Genomic DNA, 23,013 nt, shown 5'->3' with positions numbered 1-23,013 from the left:
TTTTCAGGTGAGAGTGGAATGTTGGGGAGGGGTAGTAGGTATATTTGGGAAGGTAGGTTGGGTAGGTTAACAGACAAGACAAACAAGATACATACAGGGGTGGTATATGACACGTGGGGGGGAACACCTTGGACAGGGAGGGGTATTTGGAAGTTGCAAGCCCATGAGCCCCAACTGGAAACAGTAGGACTGAGGTCCCCACCCATGGGCAGTCACCACTGCACCTTAATGGCCCCAAAGGTGGCTGTGCTGGGGGCTGTGTAGGAGGGGCAGGCTCACCCTGTAATTGCTCCATTCAACCCTCAAGCTGGTGTAGCTGGTCTCGATACTCCCGATCGAGCTCACTATGCACCACGGCCCGGACCTGTTGACAGGTTCCCCTCCACGCCCGCTCCAAGGGGGAGGAACCCCCATCCCTTGCAGCAGTTCCACCCGAAGGTGGTGCAAGGCCTATGGAGGAGGAGGTCCCAGGCTGGGCCCCAGATGTGCTGGTGCCCAGTGCCATGGCCAGCTGAGGTGGGACAGGTGGGTCTGCTGGGGCCGGCCTTCCCATACGAGCTATGCTGTAGCAGGTTTATGACAGATGTGGGTTAGTAACAGTCAACAGCATTCAGGATTAGTTATAACAGCATGCATAGGTATTCCCATTAACCCAAAACACCAGATTTAACACAGTTGCAGAGCAAGCAGAACACATGCATATATGGAACAACAGTGGCCATTACAAGAGCATGCAGGTTTTATTGATGGCAACAGGCCGCCAATATGGGTGTATTTTAACATGGCACATGCATAGAAACAAATGTGAATATTTATGAACCATTAGGTCATATGTCCCAACAAAAGTTTGGAGTGTACCCATACCAGTTAAGGAGTGTCACTGGGTTATTTTGAACACATGGTAGGGGTGAGAGAGATAGTTCAATTAACAACTAATATATCCTTGTAGTTTTCAAAACATTCTTAGTCACTGCAGTGATCTTTCCCTTACATGTATTATTACACTACCCAATGGCCTTATCTTGTACACTGGTATGTTTATAGATTATTATATACGTGACCTGTGTCTTACATACAGGCGTGACAATATGCAGGTGTTAATGCAACATATGTTGAAAATTGCTGTTATACACTTTGGGTGAGGTGCTAGAATGACAAGTTTGTTTTCATATACATTCTATGACTATGTACACATTTGACTATCAGTTATATGTCATTAACGGCCGCCTACATTTCTTGGATCATCACACTGCTTTTTCAGGGGGATGGGGTACCTGGCTGGTGATATGGGCCATTTATCTGGACATGCTGGACAGATTGGAACAGTTGTGGGATATGAGTATGCATACAACTTTCAATTTGAACATTCCAGCAAATTCTGTACAGTTGTGTTAATTATGCATACAGCTTTCTATCTGAACATTGTAACAATATCTGTACAGTTGTGGGGTATGATTATACTTACAACTTAGTAGCACTCCCAGGATTCAAACCCCTGCTGTGTGTGACAAAAAATTATAGCTAACATCACAGTACACTGTGCTATCAGGGAATTGATGTAAAGCTTTTTACTGTTTTCTATCTAAGTCTTCCTCACTTGTACAATATGACTGACCACTTGGCACTTCCAACATTGTTATGCAGGACTTCATACACATTTTATCTGCATATCGCAGTGTGGGTGACACAGCTTAAAATACAACAGTACTATTTATAGTATGCAACAGTTCACCAACATATGACAGAAGAGTAAACAGAAGCACTCCAGGGGTTATACCTTTATTCACAGACTATTACACATTTATTTCTACTGGTACAACACTTTCTAAGGCTCTTATATTTATTTGTTATGACAGTACATGCAGACTAATTACTAACCTGCCTCATGATGCAGCCTTTGCAACCTAGCATTGTGGGCTTGCTGGTTCGCAGCCTGCTCATCTGCAGCTGTCGGAGAAATACAGTGATATTTAGCCATAACTATCCAGAGTATACACAAGCTAGGCAATTCTTAACTACTTAGTAGAATGAGTACTTACTGAGTACTGGGGCATTAGCCATCTGCCGGGACTCCTGGATCCACTGTTCCAGTACATCCCCCCTCTGCCGCTTCAGGTCAGCATAGTGGTGCCTGACCTGCTCACCAGTCCAGGGGATACCTGTAGCACTGGTGAGGCCACGGGCTAGACTGTCCCAGACCTCTGTTTTATATTGCGAGCCCTGGTACTGCCCTGCAGAAGTCTCTCCTGATGGAGCTATACCATGATTTCTGACTCCTGGATGCCTCAGTGCTGCGCTCTAAAATGAGTGCCTTCACCCACACCAGCCATTCTGCCTGCAGTAGGAAGCTACAACCAGTTATGGACTGTATTCCCGCCTATGTGGTTTAAATATGGCCAATTACCCGCACTTTTCCATGATTGGCCTGGTTTGAAAAGGCTAAGCTATGGGCACACCTGCTTACCTAAGGTTGACAGTGCTTAAAGAGGTATACCGCTAGGCAGATTGGATTGGCTCCCTTACACATTGCTTACTCTTACTAAGTTGAGCTGTGCTTCGGTTAGCATTGCTTAGTAGTTAATTAACACTATATTTGCCTTTTGGCAGTTATTTATTATTCATTACAGGTTCTATATGTGTCTGCTATTCATGATTCTACACTTCTACTACTTCTACACTTTATTACAATAACACCTCACATCTATGCTTACTGCAGTACTCCATTTTACATATTTATGTTATGTAGCAGGTTATACCACTTCACACTGTACATAGATTCAGTTCACCTGTTTGGTTTGATTTTCCTGTGGTGAGGATTAGTTTGCTGATACCTCATTCATATGTATTGCTATGATGGCTTAGTGATTAACTACTTTGACTATAGTGTACAGGATCCTGAGTCTGAGCCTTGCAGGGGTAGTTTATTTTGTTGCTAGGCAGAACATGGGCCATTGGGTACAGAGTGATTAAGCACTTTAAAGCAGTTGTAAGTGGTTTTGCGCGGGTTTGCACGATGGTAAGCACTGCTAACCTCTGGTTACAGTTTCTTACACTCAGTTAGCGTCTACTGTTCTTAATCTGTGTAGGCAATGCGTACCCCTGCGCAAACACACTTAAACATGCTTACTAGTGTTTATATATGCTTACTACTGCATATTTGTGCTTAACCTGCTTACTAGTGCCTTATTCATTATGACACTGACACTTCACATGTGCATTTAATGCAGTACTCCAGTTCACATTTAAATGTTATTTAGTAGGTTATAGAGCCAAAAGATGTAACAATATGTTCATATACAGATTTCACATGCAAAATATGTGCTGCTGTATGACTCAAACCGGGAATGTCTGTTCGTTAGGTGGATGCTCTGACCACTACACTATTGCTGTGCTGCTTCATTTGCATATATATTCCTTGTTATCCTCTTAAGCCTTTTCAGCTGCTTTAACAATAGCTAAGCGATGGGCACACCTGCGCACCTATGGTTAGCTGTACTCCGGGTTTTTTTAAAAAAAAAGGGGTTTCCTCTTTTTATTTTTATGTCCTTTTGCTGTTGTACACATGGGGGACTGTTGGTGGGAATATGTGGACACCTATGAGCAGTCTTGCTCGTTTATTTACAGTTTTTGCTATTCTACTTCGCAGGAGCATGTTCATTCTGAGAGCTCTGCTCTCAGACACGCCCCCTGCACTCGTCCACGCTCCGTGTAGGATTAGGATGTCAGGCAACACGCCTTCATTAATATGCATGGCATGCTGTTGTCCTCCTCCTAAACTGCTGCTTCCATGCAGGACTAGATTAGTCCTATATGGACGATTCGTAAATCCAGGGGTATATTTGCCAAGGATGATCTGCTGTGGCTTTGATATGATTAAATGTCATGTTACAACCATGCAATGTGCAAGTGGAGAGTGAGGAAATTGAACCTCAGTCCACAGGATGTATCTTGTTAGTAGCTTATTATCTTGAACTTTTATGCTTTATTGCCTGACGAAATACTGAATATATTTATTACTAAAGCTCACTTAAGTGAACGTTTTGTAACAGATCATAACCACTGAATGAAAAACTTAGAAAACAGAACACTGAGCAAAATGAAATTGCAGAATATAGAGGATTATGCTCAGGTCTTTTGTAATAACCAGGATGTTATGTGTTTTGAGACATGGATGCCAATAAATTCACCTGGAAAGTGAAACTTAAGAGGTGAATGTTGCGATCCATGTCAAGGACAAATAACTCCTTGGGTTAAAATCAGAAAGACCTGATCATAATTCCTTGTAGTGTATGGAGCTTTACCTGCTACCAAGAACTACTAAAGTTAGATAAAAAAACACTGTAGTAGCAATAATGCATTTTGCAGATTTGAAAGCTCTAACATTAACTGCTGCCACACAGAGAGTGGCCACCCAAGAAGAGCATCGGTAAGCCATAAACACTTCATTCCAACTTTAAAAAAAGTCCAAACAATGCCATTCCACTAGTCTTCTGCTGTGGTTAATGAGCACTGTTAAGCATAAAACTAGTATTTAACAGAGCTGTTGGGGTTGCTTAACAAGCCTGCCTTTTCAATTATTTCATAGTATAACCATGACGCTCCATGCACTCAGCTTAACAGATAATATGTAATAAGTAAAAAATTGGGAATGTTAGTGTTCCTTCCATTCAAACACACAGACATAAGCAGAACAAAACCAGGTATTATGTCACAGCATCACGTCTTTCGTTTCATTACATTACAAATGGAACAGCATTAAGTACCATAGGAGCTGTGCTCCTCCAGCCTCCTTACATTGGAAACAAACTATGGGGTCTGGTTTGTCTTGTTGTAAAGACATCACATGTTTGAGGTTATCAGAAATTCAGTGACTTGATAAAGCCATGTACTAACTCTATGGCCTCCCAATTACTAAATAATGTATGGCAGCAATAATAAAATTCAACAGAAATACAAAAAAGTGGTAATAAATGTTGAGAGAAACAGTTTTTTCAAGCAAGTACCCTTCCAGTGAAATGTATCCTCTCCTTTGGCAGTTTGCAATACTGTGTTTTACAGTTCACAGTATTACCTTGTAAAGTACTTGACACACAGATCAGACAGTTGGGTGGTTTACTTACGATAACCTATAGTAACAATAGTTTTAATGAAGTTTAAAAACAAATTCTATATATCTGTATTGGTATCACTATTGTGTGTCCTTCCAGAATACAGATGCATTGGCAGGCTGGATTCCAGTGTGTGTGCTCATGTATGTATCTGTGTGCGTTTTTTTTTTTTCAAAATGTATAATGAATTTATTTATATAGAATTTCCATTTTCTCAGGTACTCTTTCACTTTTTTTCTCCTAGGACTGGAAACAATGGTTTTCAACTAAGAACACCACTATAGTGACATGCTCCTTATTAGGTGGTGTACATTTCATTATCTTAGGATGTTTTCTAATCAGGGTAAGTGTGCGTGGCTCTTTGTGTCTGATAAGATACATTTTTAGTTCACTTACAAAACTTGTCTTTTTCATTTCAGACTGTTACCAGTGAAAAAGCAAACATATCATTTGCAAATATTTTTTCAGTTTTGCATTATTTTGTGGAGGAATGACAAAAAAAAACACTTCATATGAATAGCTTTTATGTTAAGGTAAAGTAAAACATGCATTTTTGTGTCAAGTGGAGAGATGCACATACAGGAAGATTGTCAGTGACATAGTATGCTGTATGAATCTGGCAGAAATCCCATAATGGGCAAATGATGGTCTACTTAAGGAATACTGTAACAGTATATACTGCTCCTTCATCTCTTTTGGGTCTGCAAAAGCTAGATGGCTCCCCTCAAAAAAAAACTCCTTTGTAATTCATTTTCCCTAACTGATCTCTCTCTGTTATGCATGTCTTTGTTTCTGTGGAGACTCTTCCTCTTGCCTGTCCCTATTATTTTTTACCCAGTCAGTTTGTTCTGCACTGAGAGCCTGGTACCTGTTTGGCAGCCTCATGTAGGAAATGCAGTATCAAAATATACCTTACTGGCTTCTCATTGACAGCAAATCAAAATGGAGGGTTTGCCAGGTATCTGTAGCCCCACCCATCTCATATCCTATCAGCCTTCATTTCAGTGTTTCCATCTCCTGCCGATCCCAGGCATATTTACTCTCTAGCCTTTCCCAGCTGTGGTCAGACTGAAGAATGGCAGTGAGGAAAGCAGAATGGCACACTGCCAGGTACAGTGCAAGTGATGGCACATGGTCACCTGTAGGTTATCCTTCTGGGACCAGGCTGTACTATGCAGCATTCCTTTTCTGAATGCTGTACAGCTGGGGAGGGCTTCATTTGGATATTCAATATGTACTTGGAGTACAATGCCTGCAGAGTGGGGTAAGACAAGGTATAATACCTTACCTTGTTGGGTACTTTCTTTTACTGGTTATAACAGGAGTTGTTAAGCCAGTCTGTAGTGTACCAGGCTTACCTCACAGTGCTAAGTGTTCATGACCTGTGCTCTGAGCAATAAGAACAAGAAAGTAAGATTGTAACTAATATATATGATCAAGGGAATGTATGGGTAAGTAAATAAATAAATAAAGGAACCCCTCTGCTTTAGGACCTTGGTTTAATGTCACATCTGAAGGATGGTACCTCAGGAGTGCAGCAGGTCCTGTAACGGTACTAAAATCCATGCACCTGGTGTGGGAATAGAACTTGCAATCTGGCAATGTTCTAACATCAAAAGTAAGTCTGCTGCTACTATTGCTGATAGACACAGTATCAACCTACCAGTACATGACTCTACAGAGGTTTCTCATGCTGAATAATCAAAGAGAGAGCATGCCTGTGTTACTTATTGGAGCCCCGCGCCATATGTCTGAACATGTGTATTGGCTTTTACGAGAAACACCCTTCGAATATGACTGCAATAAGGCTGCTTGTGTGCTCGCTTGTAAGTTACAGTGTCTAATTATATACCAGGATCAAACTGTCTTTGTTGTACTGTTTTACATATTATGATATTGTTGATGATAATACTCGTGTCAGCTTGCCTATTTTGTCATTTCTTCACAGTTGATAATACTTTATATTATGGCTTCTTCCATCATTTTAATCACATTTTTACAACAACAAACTACCGATACATGCATGTTTATTGATTTACATCTCTAATAGCTTCCCTCTGCGGTAAACGCTAAGAGCGTGCTACATTTTCTACCTGCATTTGTTCTGGTTGATAAAAATGCTAATAGTGTGCCCAACTGTTCCATTATTTAAAAGTGTCCAAGTTTTTAAAAGAGAATGCTCCTAGCGTGACACACAGCATTTCTTTACTTGATTAATTCTTGTGATAAATGCTAACAACATGTTATATTTCTACCTGTAGAAGTGATCATCTGTTTCATTATCTTAATTTGTTCATTTTTTAAAAAGAGTATAACAAAACTATTCTCCTAGTGTGACACTTACCATTAAAACTGTTTCTTTACATGATTAGTTCATGAGGTAAACCAGCGTGTTTATATTACTACCAGCATTTATTCTGGTATAGCCTGACCAACTGTTTCAATATTTTATGTGTACAGTACATGATTTAAAGATTTAAAGAAAAAAAAAACAACACTCGTAGTGTGACACATACCATTGAATTGTTTCAGTACCTGAGTAGTTCATGCTACTGTTAAGAGTAATAGTGTGATAGATATTACACAAACATTTTAATGTTTGCAATAATTCTTGCTGTTATCATAACTTATAGTGTGATACATATCATTTGTGACTGTAATTGGATTAGCTCCTGCTAATGAAAATGCTCATAGCATAACTTCTGTTTGTGCTTCCACTAACTGTGCATGTGTGGATTGTATATAACTGTACTGCTTCCTATTTTTGCTTTACTTATAGAATTTGTCCTCATATTTCCTTCTGAACTGTGCTATACCCTTTTAGAAACTGCACTAACTTCTTGTAGTAAGATGACCTATTGCATGTTACCTACTTCCCTTGCCTGTCCTATTCTCTTTCCCACTCAGCTGTTCTACGCTTTTAATTTTAAATTAATATTTCTCTTATTACAGCTTGCTCAGGACTATTAATTCGCTGGTGCTTCCCCAATCTACAGTATAGTGGTTACACCAGCATTCCTCTCCAAAGGGAGAAAACCAGAGATATTAAAACAAACTTTGGCTCCATCTACATTCTTTCTACTGACCATATTGAGTGTATGTTAATTGCATTATTTCAAGGTCTTTCTACTTATCAATGTGTTTGCTTGGTTTTCCATGTCATGCACACTAGATGTTTTACAGCAGTCTTACAACTTACTCCCCCTGCATTGTAGCTACTTTCCTCCCTTGTTATAAGTAGAATCTCAATATAATTTTACACAGTTACACCACTAGGTGGCAGTATACCCACACTCTTAATTCTAACAACTTACAGTTTACTGTCTCCCAGCTCCCTGCTGCTCTCAGGGAATTTAATTTTTCCTATTGCTATTCATATTTGCCTTGTCGTTTTAGCTATAACCGCACAGAGTTCAGCCCCAACTTTAAACTTAGTACTAAAACTACCTTCAACTTCAATTACCCCTCCATTAACTGAGAAAACTACTCATGTACCAATACACTTGCCCAACGTTTCCTGCAGTTCATTAATTCCAATGCCCTGGACCAGCTTGTTCTTACTCCCACTAGAGGTAGCAACATCCTTGACCTGGCCATTACTAACATGGGCAACTGTTGCTCTACACCAGTAGTCAACTCCTCCTTGGTTATTCCGACCACAAACTAATCACCTTGGAAATCCACCCCCCCCCCCCGCAAAGGTAACCATTATGAAAAACTTCTCCAAAGCTAACTTTGGGCTGATAAAAACAGAGGTGGCTAACTTCACGGCACCCATGCAAATGGAAAATAGTTGCATGACCGCTGAATCATACACCAATGCACTGTACGAACACGTACACAACTGCATGGATCTTGCCATACCCAATAGAACCAAGATGCTCTCCTCCAAAAAAGGAAGCCAATCTGATGGTCCCCTGCCATAAACAAACTCTACAACAGAAGGAGGAAACTGATGCAGAATAAGGTAAAGTCCCAAGACTGGAAAAACACTTTATCAGCCTCAACAAAAAGTAGAGATCCCTCATCAAATCCTCTAAAGCTAGCTATGAAAACAGAATTGCAGCAGATAGTAAAGACATCCACAAGGCCTTCTATAGTTATGTAAAGAATCTCCATGGCAATACCCAGATTTGCTCTGAGCTACTGCACAATGGTAACTCCTATACCGAGCCAACAGATATTGCCAATATACTGGCCAACAGATTCAGTGTCAACTTTACCCCCCCCCCCAAAGGACCAATCACAATACCAGTATATTACTAGGCACCTGGTATTACTGCTGCACAGGTTAAAACAGCACTGCCAAATGCCAAGAATACAGCTTCTATGGGACCTGATAATATCCCTGACTGTGCTCTACATGGACTACAGAGTGAACTGGCACCTCACCTGTGTGCCCTGTTCAGTCACAGCCTCACCTCAGGCTTTGTCCCTACCAAATGGTGCACTGCTGCAGTCATCCCTCTCCACAAAGGAGGAGTAACTACAGACCCTGGGAACTATCGCTCCCTTAGCCTGACGAGTCAGATATACAAAGCTGTGGAACACATCATCATGGACTTAATAAACAAGGATATAGGGAATCTTCAAACTCTGGATCCCACACAGTTTGGTTTTGTGAAGGGTAGAGTATGCCTGCTCAACTTGGTCAACTTCTTTGAGTCAGTCACCAGAGCTGTGGATGAAGGCAAGGTGATTCATACAGCCTACCTTGATCTGGTCAATGCCTTTGATACCATTCCCCACTCAGGAATTATAGAAAAACTCACTAAACTAGGCATCAACCCCTATATCATTAGATGGGTTGCAAACTGGCTCACAGATAGAATGCAATGTGAAAGTAGCTGACTCCAAGTCAGACTGCTGACTAGTCATGAGTGGAGTCACACAGGGTTCAGTCCTGGGTCCTTTCCTGCTTGGTATCTACTTCTCTGATGTCCAGAACAACACAAAGGGACTCTGGCTGACAAATTTTGCAGACAATTACAAGTTGGGCGCTATTATTAACTCCCCAAGTGATGTTGACATCCTACAGAATGGCCTCACTGAGACCAACGACTGATGTCAGAACCATGGCCTTAAGCTCAATGCCACAAAATGTGTCATCATCCCCTTTGGGAAAAACCCAGTTCCCATGAATTACCACATTGATGGTAGTCCACTGAACACAGAAGGCGTTATAAGAGATCTGGGAACAAAGGTTGACAGCAACCTCTCTTTTGATCACCGCATTGCCACTGTAGTCAGAAAGTCCTTCTATGTGGCACATCTCATTAGTAAGGGTTTTGCATCCAGGAAGGAAGAGGTTATTGTCTTCTCTACTCTTCCCTCATTAGGCCATTCATCAAGTACAATGCCTCATTTTGCATGTACCTCACTAGACACCTGCAACAACTGGAGAGGCCACAGAAGTACCTCACAAAGAGGATCCTGGGCCTTAAACACTTGTCTTATATGGACAGACTCAAAAAACTCCAACTATTCTCTCTCATATCGTCTACTTAGAGGCGATCTTTGCTTGACTTAGAAAGCCATGTCTTACCCAGCTTTGTTAGAAATGTTACATCTAAGGAAATCCCAGTCCCTCCATACCACACATCCCAGAGACCTCAACCTCATTACCACAATCAACAGAGCATACTGGAGGGAAAGGTTCATAACCCAGAGACTGCCCATGCTATGGAACAGACTTCCCATACATGTCAAGCAGACCACCTCACTGGCCCTCTTCAAAAGAAATCTCGATGACTGGATGGGAAATAGAAAATTCACCCTGGGGATAATATCCAGTGACTCTACTCGACAGAAGCACTGGGAACTAAGGTTGGGTGGCATGATGCCAGGGTAATCCTATGGTTAGGCTTGTAAAGGCCCCAGGGCCATTAACCTAGTATGCACCTATGAACGTATAAACATACCTTGAGCTTGCCAGCAGCTCTGTGTACTTGATAGTGACTGATGTTCTTCGTCTTCCATTGCTGCAGTCCTTACTATTGGGTATAGTCCGCATCCAGTCGGCCCGAATACCAGAGTATAAGGCTGACGTCGGTCAGGGCGCATTAGACTGACGTCAGTACGTCAGGGTACTAATGCGCATGACCGCGCCATATCCTCAGTCTTTTTGATCCGATGCAGAAGCAGTTTTGCGAGTGCAGGTTGGCGTTCTGAAATATTTCAAACCGGAGTTTCAGACCGAATCAGAGTTGGCTAAGTCCCGTGGGGAATATTTTGGTTTTCTTGCCTCAGTTTTTAACCGGATGTCAGAAAAGTGAATAACTGTATTTCTTGTGGGAAACAAATACCTCATAGGGATTACCATACATTATGTATACCTTGTTTAGGGCCTGACACGACGTTGTTGGTTGCCGCTCTTGTGCTAGGTTTAACAAACGCACTATTAAGAGGAGGTTAGACTGTGCCAGATTAGTGTTTGGGAAGCGTTGCAATTATAAAATGCCGTCGGATGCTCCGACGCCCGCTTCATCCAAGAAGCGCAAGGACAAAACAGCCTAGGGTTGATGAACCGGCAGTCCCAGACGTCGGTTCTTTAGATGGCTCAGTGGAGCCAGAGGTTTTGCCAGGAGTTTCTATAGAGTCTCAGGCAGAAACTTTACTGTTACAGGATGTACCCTCTCAGGAGGCAGGCCAGGCTGAGGGGGCTTCTCAGGTAACTATTCTTCCCTCTCTTCCCAAAGTAGTTAGAGCCTCTCCTTCTGTTGCCAAAACTTCTTTAGAGGTAGGCCAACTTCAGCTTCAGTAGGGGCTTCTCCTAGCCTTCGGGTTCTGTACCTAAGAAACATATGCTTAAAATGGCAGAAGATTTGATTACTATGATTAGAGGTTCTATGGGCCCTCCTGATAAGAGGCCTAGAGTGGAACCAGAGTTTGACAGTTTTGAACAGGGTTCAGGGGCTTCTGAATCTTCTGGAAGATTTGCAGGAGTATCCTCATTATTCTGATTCTGATGTGGATGATGCCACTCCTTGCTTCTCCTCCTGAGGATTTTTCATTTTCAGAGACTCTGCATTCCATGAGGGAGCACTTTAAATGGGAAGGCCAGGATTACTCTGATTCCAGGAAGAGGCTTAGGGAATTCTTGTTTTACCCCAGCATAGGCCCTTAGCTATACCTCCTGTGTTGAATGTGGTGGAAGATGTTTTTGCAGAGGCTTCCTGAACCCTGATTCTTTGCCTCCTGCTCCTGTTAAACCTGATAGGTACTATAGGGTGCCCAAGCTCATAAGTATTTGTTTAAGAGTCCTAGGGCGGACCCAGAAACTGTTTCTCAGGGGCCTAAAGGTGTTAAGGCCTCTGTGGTTAAAAATCCTGTTCCCACTGACAAAGAGGCAAGGGCGTTAGATAGGTGGGGTAAGAAAGTGTATACTTCTTCCACTCTAGCCATGAGAGCGTTGAATTGTCAGTTTCACATGCTGAAATATCAAAATTATCTCCTTTCACAATTGAAATCTAAGGTGGATGCTTTGGCGGAAGGTATTGATTGTAAAGACTTGCTGGATTTAGTTTATGTGTCTGAACAAGTGGGCAAGCATTCTTTGCAATGTGGTTTTGATGCTGTGCAGGCCTCCTCGAGGGTGGCTGCCACTAGTTCTGTTCTTCGCAGGCATGCCTGGTTGAGGGATCAAAATTTGGCTGAGCATGTTAAGACAAGGATTTTGGATGCTCCTTTACAGTCTGATGTGTTGTTTGGTTCACCTGTGGAAGCAGTTTTAAAGAAAATGGAGGACAAAGCTAAGTCTATGCAAACTGTTAAAGATTTTTGCAGGTACAGCCACCGAAGTTTAGTAGAAATTGGCCTGCTAAGGGGTGGACATGTCCTGCTTATGATTCCCAGTCTAGGGGTAGGTCTAGACGTGGTAGGGGCAGGGCTCAAGGTTCTTTTAGGCCTAGAACAGGGAGTTCACCTGCTCAGACTTCTGGTGAGGGCAGGGGTCAGTCCTTTCGTAAACAGACCCAATGACCTGCCTTTTCAACTGCCAGTAGATTCACGCCTGGCAGCTGCTTTGGAAGGACAACTGTCTCTTTTCAAAGGAAATTGGGATTTAATTACTCAAGACAGATGGGTGTTGGACATCGTTCTACCAGTCCCTGTGTCAGAAAGGGGCCTAGGATTTTATTCTCGCATGTTCCTAGTACCAGAGAAGGGGAACACGTGGAGACTGCTTTTGGATTTATCTCTCCTCAACACTTATCTGGACATTCCCAAGTTCAAGATGTTGACGTTACAACAGCTTTTACCTGCTGGGCAAAGATCACTGGATGGTAACTTTAGATCTCAAGGAAGCTTACCTTCATGTGCATATCAGGCTAAGTTACAGGAAGTATCTGCGGTTTCAAGCTGGAGATTCTCATTATCAGCTCTCTGCATTGCCCTTTGGCTTATCTACTGCCCAGAGTATTCACAAAGGTTCTGGCTCCAGTGATAGCTTACTTCAGGCTACAAGGACTTCAAATCTATCCTTATTTAGACGACTGCCTGATTCTGGCTCAAGAAAAGGAAGACCTTCTACAGCATCTGGAATGTCTTATAGCAGTGCTAAGATGCCTAGGGTATTCTGTGAACGAAATAAAGTCCAGTCTAGTACCCTCTCAAGACATGTGCTTTCTGGGTGTGAGACTGAATACAGCAGCCCAGATGGCCTTTTTAACCCCGGACAAACAAAAGAGTCTGTCACTTTACTTCCATCAACTATCTCATCAGTCCGTGCTGACTGCAGAGACAGTCCTTCAAGCATTAGGGTTCATGGCATCTTGTATTCTGGTGCTTCCCAATGCCAAACTGCATATGAGGAAGTTACAATGGTATCTCAAAATGTATGGACACAGCACTGCCAGGATTTAGACACTGTCATTCAAATAATACCTTGCCTTCAAAGAGTATTTTTGTGGTGGGCTCAGGAATGTCACCTAAACAAGGGACTCTCTGTGACCCGCCAGAGGCGAGTCAGATTTTACCGACAGATGCCTCAGACATTGCTTGGGAGCTCATCTAAATGTAAAGTGGATACAAGACAAGTGGCCTGCCAGACTACAGCATCTACATATCAACATAAAGGAGATGTTAGCAGTCCAGTTCGCATTGCTGGCTTTCAAGGAGTTACTTCTTCCAGGGCAGGTGTTGATTCTAACAGACAACACAACTGTCATGTGGTACTTCAACAAACAAGGGGAACACATTCTTATCCTCTATGCAGGCATGCAATGATTTTATGGGAGACTGCGCTCGCCTGCACCTAACTCTTCAGGCAAGGTTTCTGCCAGGAGCACAGAACTCCTTAGCAGATGTGTTAAGCAGACAAATCATGGATCCCCACAAGTGGAAACTGGATCTTCATGTATTTCAGAAATTGACAGTGTCATGGGGAACTCCAGACATAGATCTGTTCGCTTCTCCACTAAACCACCAGCTGCCACAGTTTTGCACAAAGGGGTTTCATCACACAGCTTGGAAAGTGGATGCTCTGTCTTTCAGTTGGACAAACCTTCATCTGTATGCCTTTCCACCTCTGCCTCTTCTTCCAAAGGTACTGTTAAAGGTCAGACAGGACAGGCCAAGGATGATTTTGATAGCTCCAGATTGGCCTCGGCAACACTGGTACCCTCTACGGAGTCTGGTAAAGAAGCCTCCATGGCCTTAACCTTTGACTCCATCTGTTATCCCAGCAGGACGGTCATCTGCTCAATGTCAAGCTTCACTCTCTTCCTCTGACAGCCTGGCATATTCTGTGTTGAAACACAGCAGGTCTCAACTTCCTCAACAAGTTTTAAATGTGATTATGGAAGCTAGAAGACCTAGTACAAGGAAAGTGTACGCAGCAAAATGGAAAAGATTTTTATTTTGGAGTAAAGCAAAGAATTTGGAGATTTCTGAGCCTAATTTGAGTATGGCTCTTCAATATCTTACTGAGTTACTGGACAAGGGTCTGTCCTTCTCTTCCATCAAGATTCATGCTGCAGCGATCTCAGCTCACTATGATTGTGGCCCACCATTGTTTTCGCATCCTTTGTTCAAGCAGTTTCTTAGAGGGGCTAAGAATATAAGACCCCCACGTAGAGCTCCTACTCCTGCTTGGGATCTCAATTTTGTGTTGGAAAACTTACTCTACAACCTTTTGAGCCTGCGGCTACTGCTGAATTGAAATATTTGTCATGGAAGACTGCTTTTTTGTTGGCTATTACTTCTGCAAGAAGGGTGTCTGAGTTGCAGGCCCTTATGGCAGTCGAGCCCTTTTGATTTTCCATAAGGATAGGGTATCATTACGTACTAATCCTTCCTTTATGCCTAAGGTGGTTTCTAGTGTGGCTTTAAATCAAACTATTCATTTGCCTACCTTTTATGCAGACCCCCAAAATAAAGGGGAAAAGATTTTGCATACTTTAGATGTACACAGGCAATTGCGTTATTACTTAAGCAGGACTAAGGATTTTAGGCAGTCTCAGCAGTTGTTTGTTTCTTTTGCTTTGAGTTCGCAGGGCAAGCCTGTGTCAAAACAAACTATTTCTAGGTGGATTGGCTTTTGCATTGCATTTTGTTATTCCCATCATGGCAAGGAGGTTCCAGCTGGGATTAGGCCTCATTCCACTAGGGCTACTGCCACTTCAACAGCATTTCTACGGGGTGGCAACTAAGGATATTTTGGAAGCAGCTACTTGGAGTTCGGTGCATACTTTCTCTAAGCATTATCACCTTCCTATCTACTCTAAGTCTAGGGCTGGTTTTGCCACAGCTGTTTTGCAAGGCATGTTGTCAGCTCCTGCTTCTTTATGATTTGCCAGCCTCCCTTACCTCTGCTTTGGGATTCTACCCAATAGTAAGGACTGCAGCAATGGAAGGCGAAGAACATAGTACAGTTTTGTACCTACCATAAATGTAGATGTTCGAGGATTCCATTGCTGCAATCTACCCTCCCTCCTTCCCTCTGTGTTTAGGGGTGGTTGTGTAGGTGATTTACCTGCTTATATTTTTGTATATATTGTTCATGTTTTGGTGCAGGTATTTTGGGCCTTGTCTTTTTAGGGTCTTCTGACATCTGGGGCAAGAAAAGACTGAGGATATGACGCCGGTCATGCGCATTAGTACCCTGACGTACTGACGTCAGTCTAATGCGCCCTGACCGACGTCAGCCTTATACTCTGGTATTCGGGCCGACTGGATGTGGACTATACCCAATAGTAAGGACTGCAGCAATGGAATCCTCGAACATCTACATTTATGGTAGGTACAAAACTGTACTTTTCACTGATTGTTTTTGTTGGGTGTCTCTTGCTCATTCCTCCTTCTCAGCTCTGCCTGCGCTGTTCACCCTTGGGGCTCATTCCGCTCCTCTACCCTGCCCCCAAATTCCACCCACCCCCACCATCTCTACATTTATACCCACATAGACACTCCCACTCTAGAATTAGACAATCAGAGCAGCCTCCACCCACCTACACTTAACTATTCCCCCCTCATTCAACTAATTATTCCCTCTTCCCTCCACTTTCAATCTCTTACCCTCCCTACTACAGCATCATACTATCTAACATCACATGCCAATTTATCTAGTACTAAATCCCTTTATTTATTATACCATATAACCCCACTGCATACAACAGTCTTATAATCATGCATACCATACCTGCACAGCCATTACTCATAATACTTCTTCCTTTCTTCTTCTACCATCTACTCCACATTACCAGCATCCCAGACTTCTCTTATTCCCCTCCCTATCACATAACCTCTACATATCCCAAAAAACAATTCTTCTTCTCAACCTATATTTCTCCTCACCTCTATCACTACAATGATTTTCTCCTCTTTAACAGTAAGCTTCTTCCTAATATCTCAAATGCAGTCCCCATCCCTCACAATCCATATCCCACATATTTTCATTCCTTCAATTCCAACTCAAAGGAATCTAAAGGCCTTTCATCCCTCCTTCTTGAACTAATCTATATCCTCCTTTGCTCTGACATACATCCTAACCCTGGACCCCCGGCCAGCCAATGTACTAACTCTAACTCACCACCTTCTCCCCACAATCTCTCCTTTTTGCTATGATTAATGTCCAAAGCCTATGCAATAAACTACACAACATTCATGCTTGGCTCACTCATAACCACCCTGACATTTTATCTATTTCCGAAACGTGGCTCAAACCACACTTGAAAGACTCCGAAATCACCTCGCCCAAGTATAGAATCATAAGAAATGACAGAACTAAAAAAAAGAATGAGGAGTAGCCCTACTTTTCTCCTTCTCTCTAACAGAGACACCCTACACTGACCCTCTACCCCAATTTGCTTCAACTGAACTAACCATGTCTCTCCTAAAAATTAACAACCTTAAAAACATATGGATAGCTGCCCTATATATTCTACCTGGAAAAAACATCCCTATTCTTGAAGATGTTCTCTCTTGGTTTTCATCTAACATAACTAATGAAACAATACTCCTAGGTGACATTAACATTAACTGGACTTCTATTCACTCAACTACTACTTCTTAGAATATAAACCTATACAATTTCACCTAACTAATTAACTTTCCTACAAGACCTAATAAAGATAACTCTTCAGGCAGTATTCTGGACTGGATATTAGTTTTCCATCCCAAGAATATTTCTGATAGTGGGACCTTACCAGACTCACTTAGTGATCATCTTCCTGCCTTTGCATATTGCTTGCCTTCCTCTCTCTCCACCTACAACATAATTAAATCTCAACCCATACCCTCAAACTTTAACCCTCAAACCTTCTCTGACTGCTTAAAACATATGAACTGGAATCCTCTGAAAACTCTACCTGTTGACAACACTGTTACTTACTTCAATACTTCATTCATTAACCTACTAAACAGCATTGCTCCTCCCAGAACTAAAATGGTTAAATCCAAAACCATCCCTTGGCTATCCAAATAAACTATAACCCTCATGCATCTCCAAGATAAATCATGGAAACATTACCAAAAGTACAAAACACCTAACTCCCTTACTGAATACAAAGAACTTCATAATAAAGTTAAAAAACAAATTGCTAAAGACCACAAATCCTACTACTCCAAGCTTCAAAACAATCACAAATCCAACCTCAAGAAATTTTGGAGTAGTATCACTGCCCTCCTCAGTCCTGACAGAAAAGATAACACTTGCACAGATCCCAGCTCTCCAGATCATATCATAGGATTGAGACTCGAATGCTGAACAATCATCTAGCTTTCAATGCATCTAAAACCAAAATTATGATCTTTACTTCATCAGAAAACACCAAAATCAACAAGATTTCCTTCTTATCGTTAGCCAAAACGTGACTCCCATTGAAATAGTCCCCCATACTAAGCGTCTAGGCATTCTTATTGATGAATAATTAAAGTCTGACATTCATCTACAAACCAACATCAGGAAAACCTACCAGAAGCTCATAATGCTGTATCAACACTGTTGTTACCTTACTCCTTCAAATTAATGTACCCTTTCTGCCACTTATCTATTTCCCTCTCTCATGTATGGAGCCCCTATTCTTACTAATCTACAAGCTATCCTAAAGGCAAAACTGGCATCCTGCTACAATAAAATCTCTTAAGTTTGCTACCAGCTCCAAGTCCTCCTCCCACCATCGTGATGCCCTACACTTCTTGAATTGGCTAGAACTCCCCAACTATCTCTTTTACATTCAACTCTCTACTGCCCATAAACTCATTTTCAAGCCCTCTAACTGCCACTCCCTCTCCTCTGTCCTTACCATGCATCTTCCTGACAGATCACTTAGGTCCAATAATCAGTACCTCCTTGAAGTGTACAAACCCACACATACTCCAGGGCAAGTTATATTGTCAGTCTCCCTAGAATGACAGTGGAACTCACTTCCACCCCACATGTAAATTACCCAGAACCTCTCTCCACTTTTAAGACTTTGGTCCATGCCTATCTTTCCTCTAATTGGGAATGCTCCTGCTCTCACCCCTCCTAACTTCCATCTACATGACTCCTACTTCCTTAAAGCTTTCTCTCTCAAAATTCAACCTAAAACTTGCCATGCTCTTTTTCCACCTTCCATTAATTTTTCTTACAATACTAACTTCTATTATGCCTTACATAGTATAGGCATTTACATGCCATGTACTACAGAATGCTTGTTATCTTATGTTTGCATAGAATGCTTTGTTATAGCATACTCCACAAATGCTTTTGTTACTATTATTACTATGTCAATATGCTTCTGTTACTTTTTTAAATTGTGTAATATTTTTGTTAATTTTTGTTGATTTTTGCTATTGTAATACTGTACGTGGAGCTTTTCTCCCCAGACCTTTATTACAAAAGGGCTCATCTCGGCCCAATGGACTTTCCTGGTTAACAAACTGCAAATAAATAAATAAAATAAAAATAAATAAATTAGCACTGTTTTTGGAGTGAAAGAATATTGCTTTGAAAAAAATTGTCAAGGCAATGAATCTTTCAAGTGTAAGTTTAACCAAAATGATATGCTTGACAAATCTGATTCTGACACACACACACACACACACACACACACACACACACACACACACACACACACACACACACAAGTTGTTAGATACATTGAGAAAGAAAAGCAGTTAAGATGGCAGAAAATGTTGGTAGTAAAATGACTTTTTACAAAAAGCAGAATATTATGGAAATATTGGCTTACAATAAATTAAATAGTTACATAGGGGAACTAGTTTTACATTAATTCAACTAATACGTTTTCTGTTTTGTTTTTCTTTTTTTAAACAGTATTATTTGCAGAAAAATGCCAAAAAGGATTTGTCTGATGTGAAATACAAGTAAGTATGGTTAAAATGTTATCTTTTCTCCTCTAGAACTTGATGAGAAATCTAAGACATTTTATTAATAATGGCAAATTTAAGACATTTTATAGATAAGTGTAGAGTCACTTTGACGTACAGTGACCTATGAGAGGATTATGTATAAGAGGGGATGCAGCCTCCCCACCCCGTCATGGAATGTGTTATTGGCAAAGTACCCCTAAGGAAAAAAATTAAAAATGCTGCTTTTGTAAGCCCATCGAACAGTGCTTTGCAAAATCTGTCTTGCAATATGAGGAATCAAAAAAAACTGGTCTTCCCAAGACAAATCTATGACTTGTATACACACTGGTATTAAATTCCAGTAAGAATAATCTGTTACTATATTATTTAAAATGAAAGCAACACATTAATGCATCATATGATGTAATAAACAGTCAGGACATGTATACACTGGAGAACACTATAGTACATAGATTGAAAACCGTATGGTAACTGTAGTTTTAATAGGGACCCGAGTAACATGACCAGTTTTAATTTATCGTAGGATTCAGATGATACTGTAGTAACACTTAAAATGTGCTTTTTCATTAACATAGAACCTATGGTTAACCTGACAGATGACAATGATCTAAATATGGTAGGGCCTGAATTCCAGAATATGGCACTGTGTATTGAAGAGGCTTAAATGTGGTTAAGTAAAAAGTGAGACGGGATTGATAATGCAAGCTGAAAAAGGGAGGGCAGGGGGAGGAGGAGTGGAGAATGCTGATCGAGCCGTAAAGCAGAAAGGAAGAAAGAGAAGCAGTGATCCAGAAATAAGAGAATCTAGATGAAAAAATTATAAAAGAGAAAATACAGTTCTATGGGTAGCTAGTGAACTTTAAAGAGTATAGCAGAATGATGTTCATACTTACAGGACTTGTGTATTTTGTTTTATTTGATTTGTATGGTTTGGATGTTGTCATTGCAGTATTCTGGCAAAAGATGTGGGACATATTCTAGCCTGCACATGTGACATAGAGGTATAAAGCCCTGACTATAACCCTGGTGGCCTGAATTAAAATAGCAGCAAGAACACATGATGGTGGCAGCAGCAGAGAGGATGGGTGTGCCAGTCCTGGGAGGATGCATCTTCAGGGGCACATATAAACCAGCTGATTTCTCTGTTAGAGGATAAGAAAACAGCTATGTGGTGTCTCCTGTGGGAAGGCAGAACAGTCATGTTAATGTTAACCCCTTGCTGAAGTGAGGAAAGATGCAACACAGATGTATGTTGCATATCCCTCCTGTGAGCTGTCAAAAGGTGCACACATGTTAGTTGAAAAAACATAAACAGGTCTCAAACCTGATGGCTGCCTATGTGATGGCTCCTCTCAGCAGACCCTGTTTCCAGGTGATGAGAGAATGAATAGGTTGGTCTGTCAGCAGGGAGCTGATGACTGGCAGTCATTTGTGACAAAGAGACCAAAAAATTCAGGTTTGATATATTCTTATGTATTGAAAAATACTTCCCTTGCCAATTGCCATCTTTGTCCTGCTATGTAGTAACTGAAAGTTTATAGCCAGTGGACAGGTGAGCACTAATATTATAATGGATCTTTTCAAGAAGATAGTAAAGTGTGGGGGAGTATCCAAAGACCACCGATAATTGTAGGTAAGTAGTTTCACTCACATTGTCTGCAAACCAATACAAAAAGAATGACAACCATTTTTATCAGTAACCTGTTTTTGTTTAAACTGTTTCCTCATCTTTGAAGTGTGTTTGATAACGTTTATTCATATGAAGGACAAATTGATATTTATAAATCTTTTCTGGTCCATATAATTTCTTATATGGCATATGTGCTGTTCATAACATGCAACTTTAGATATTTATTATGCCTAAAGAAAAAGATGCCATCTCACTTCTGCCCCTGCTGGTGTTTCCAGACTATGTTTAATATAGTTGCACTTTGGTTTCTTCCTGTAGGTCTTTTCTACAAGCCCAGTATTGTTCTAGTTGCCTTTCTTTGTATCTTTGTGATAGATTATGTGGATGCCATGTGAATCTAGACACAGGATTTCAGGAGGCTATGACAACTGTACTGTAAATGTACTTAGACCAATACTTAGTCAAATGTTCACGTCTCTTATTGATTGATAAACATCTGCATTTCTTCCAGTAATGTATTCTGCTGTAGTCCTTCTGGATTTATGAGCATTCCTTCCAGTAATGCATTTTGTTGTGGTCTTTTTTTTTTGGATGTATGAGATGCTTGTGTATGGTTTTGCATGTTAACAAGTGAACTCAAGATCCATTGGTTAGGGCAATTGTACTCTACTTTTCTTATGTTTTATTCTGTTGGTTCTGTTTCATCTCTAAAGGTAGAATCGTTTTATAGGTGTTGGTGTTACTAGCAAAGCACAGACTTTCCCTGTCCCCAACCTTGCAGTGTATAAGACACAAAAGAGAAATAATTCCACTGTTAGTCTCCATAGTTCATAACAGACTGTCTCATTCTACAAAGTGAAGTCCATTTATCTCCACATTTGTCATTTACCTCTTCTGCACTCTGCACTATAAACTATAACCCAGTGCTGTAGCTCTGAATTCACACCTACGCTTCTCATACATCATTTACATGGAATGATGTGAACAGGCTTTCTGAAACCTTTGTCTGTCTGAAAGTCAGAGAATTAAGGGTCTGAGCTGTTTTATGTACCGGGATGCAATAGGTGATTCCTTCAACCTCTGTTTGCCTTCTGTGCAACTCTTAGCAAGTCACTTAGCCAGGCAGTGCTCCTGGATTGCCCAACAAAAGGGACACTTGTGTCCAGTGGCTTATTTGGATAAGAAATGTCCCAAGCCCTACCAAGTAACCATACTACTATACCTACCTCCTCTCCTCCACCATTGCAACATCTCTTGAGCCCAAATATCCCTGCTCAAAACTGCATTATGGAATCTGCCCTACAAGAATTCAATCTCTCCCCTATCTCCACATCCTTTATAAAAAACTTATCCAAAATCTAAAGTCCTGTTCTAATTCTGCCGACAATATTCCTGCCAAATTCCTCAACTATGCTGCTGATACCATAGCCTATCCAATTATTATGCTAATCAACAGGTCTA

At 41.2% G+C, this 23,013-nt stretch overlaps 1 protein-coding gene across 3 annotated transcripts in view; it reads left to right on the top strand.

The window, feature by feature from the left end:
• The window catches only part of LOC122796695, a 634,527-nt gene that overhangs the window by 581,228 nt on the left and 30,286 nt on the right, over positions 1 to 23,013 (top strand). For all 3 annotated transcript variants that reach the window (XM_044065385.1, XM_044065384.1, XM_044065386.1), the window contains 2 exons: positions 5,353 to 5,451; positions 19,867 to 19,916. In XM_044065385.1, coding sequence (XP_043921320.1) covers positions 5,353 to 5,451; positions 19,867 to 19,916 — 149 coding nt within the window. The remainder of the gene's footprint in view (positions 1 to 5,352; positions 5,452 to 19,866; positions 19,917 to 23,013) is intronic.

The sequence above is a fragment of the Protopterus annectens genome, chromosome 3.part0 (genome assembly GCF_019279795.1).
Source record: "Protopterus annectens isolate FY-2018-M chromosome 3.part0, PAN1.0, whole genome shotgun sequence".
Lineage (NCBI taxonomy): Eukaryota > Metazoa > Chordata > Ceratodontiformes > Protopteridae > Protopterus > Protopterus annectens.
Note: the sequence above shows the minus strand (reverse complement) of the source record. Positions and strands in the feature narration are given on the sequence as shown.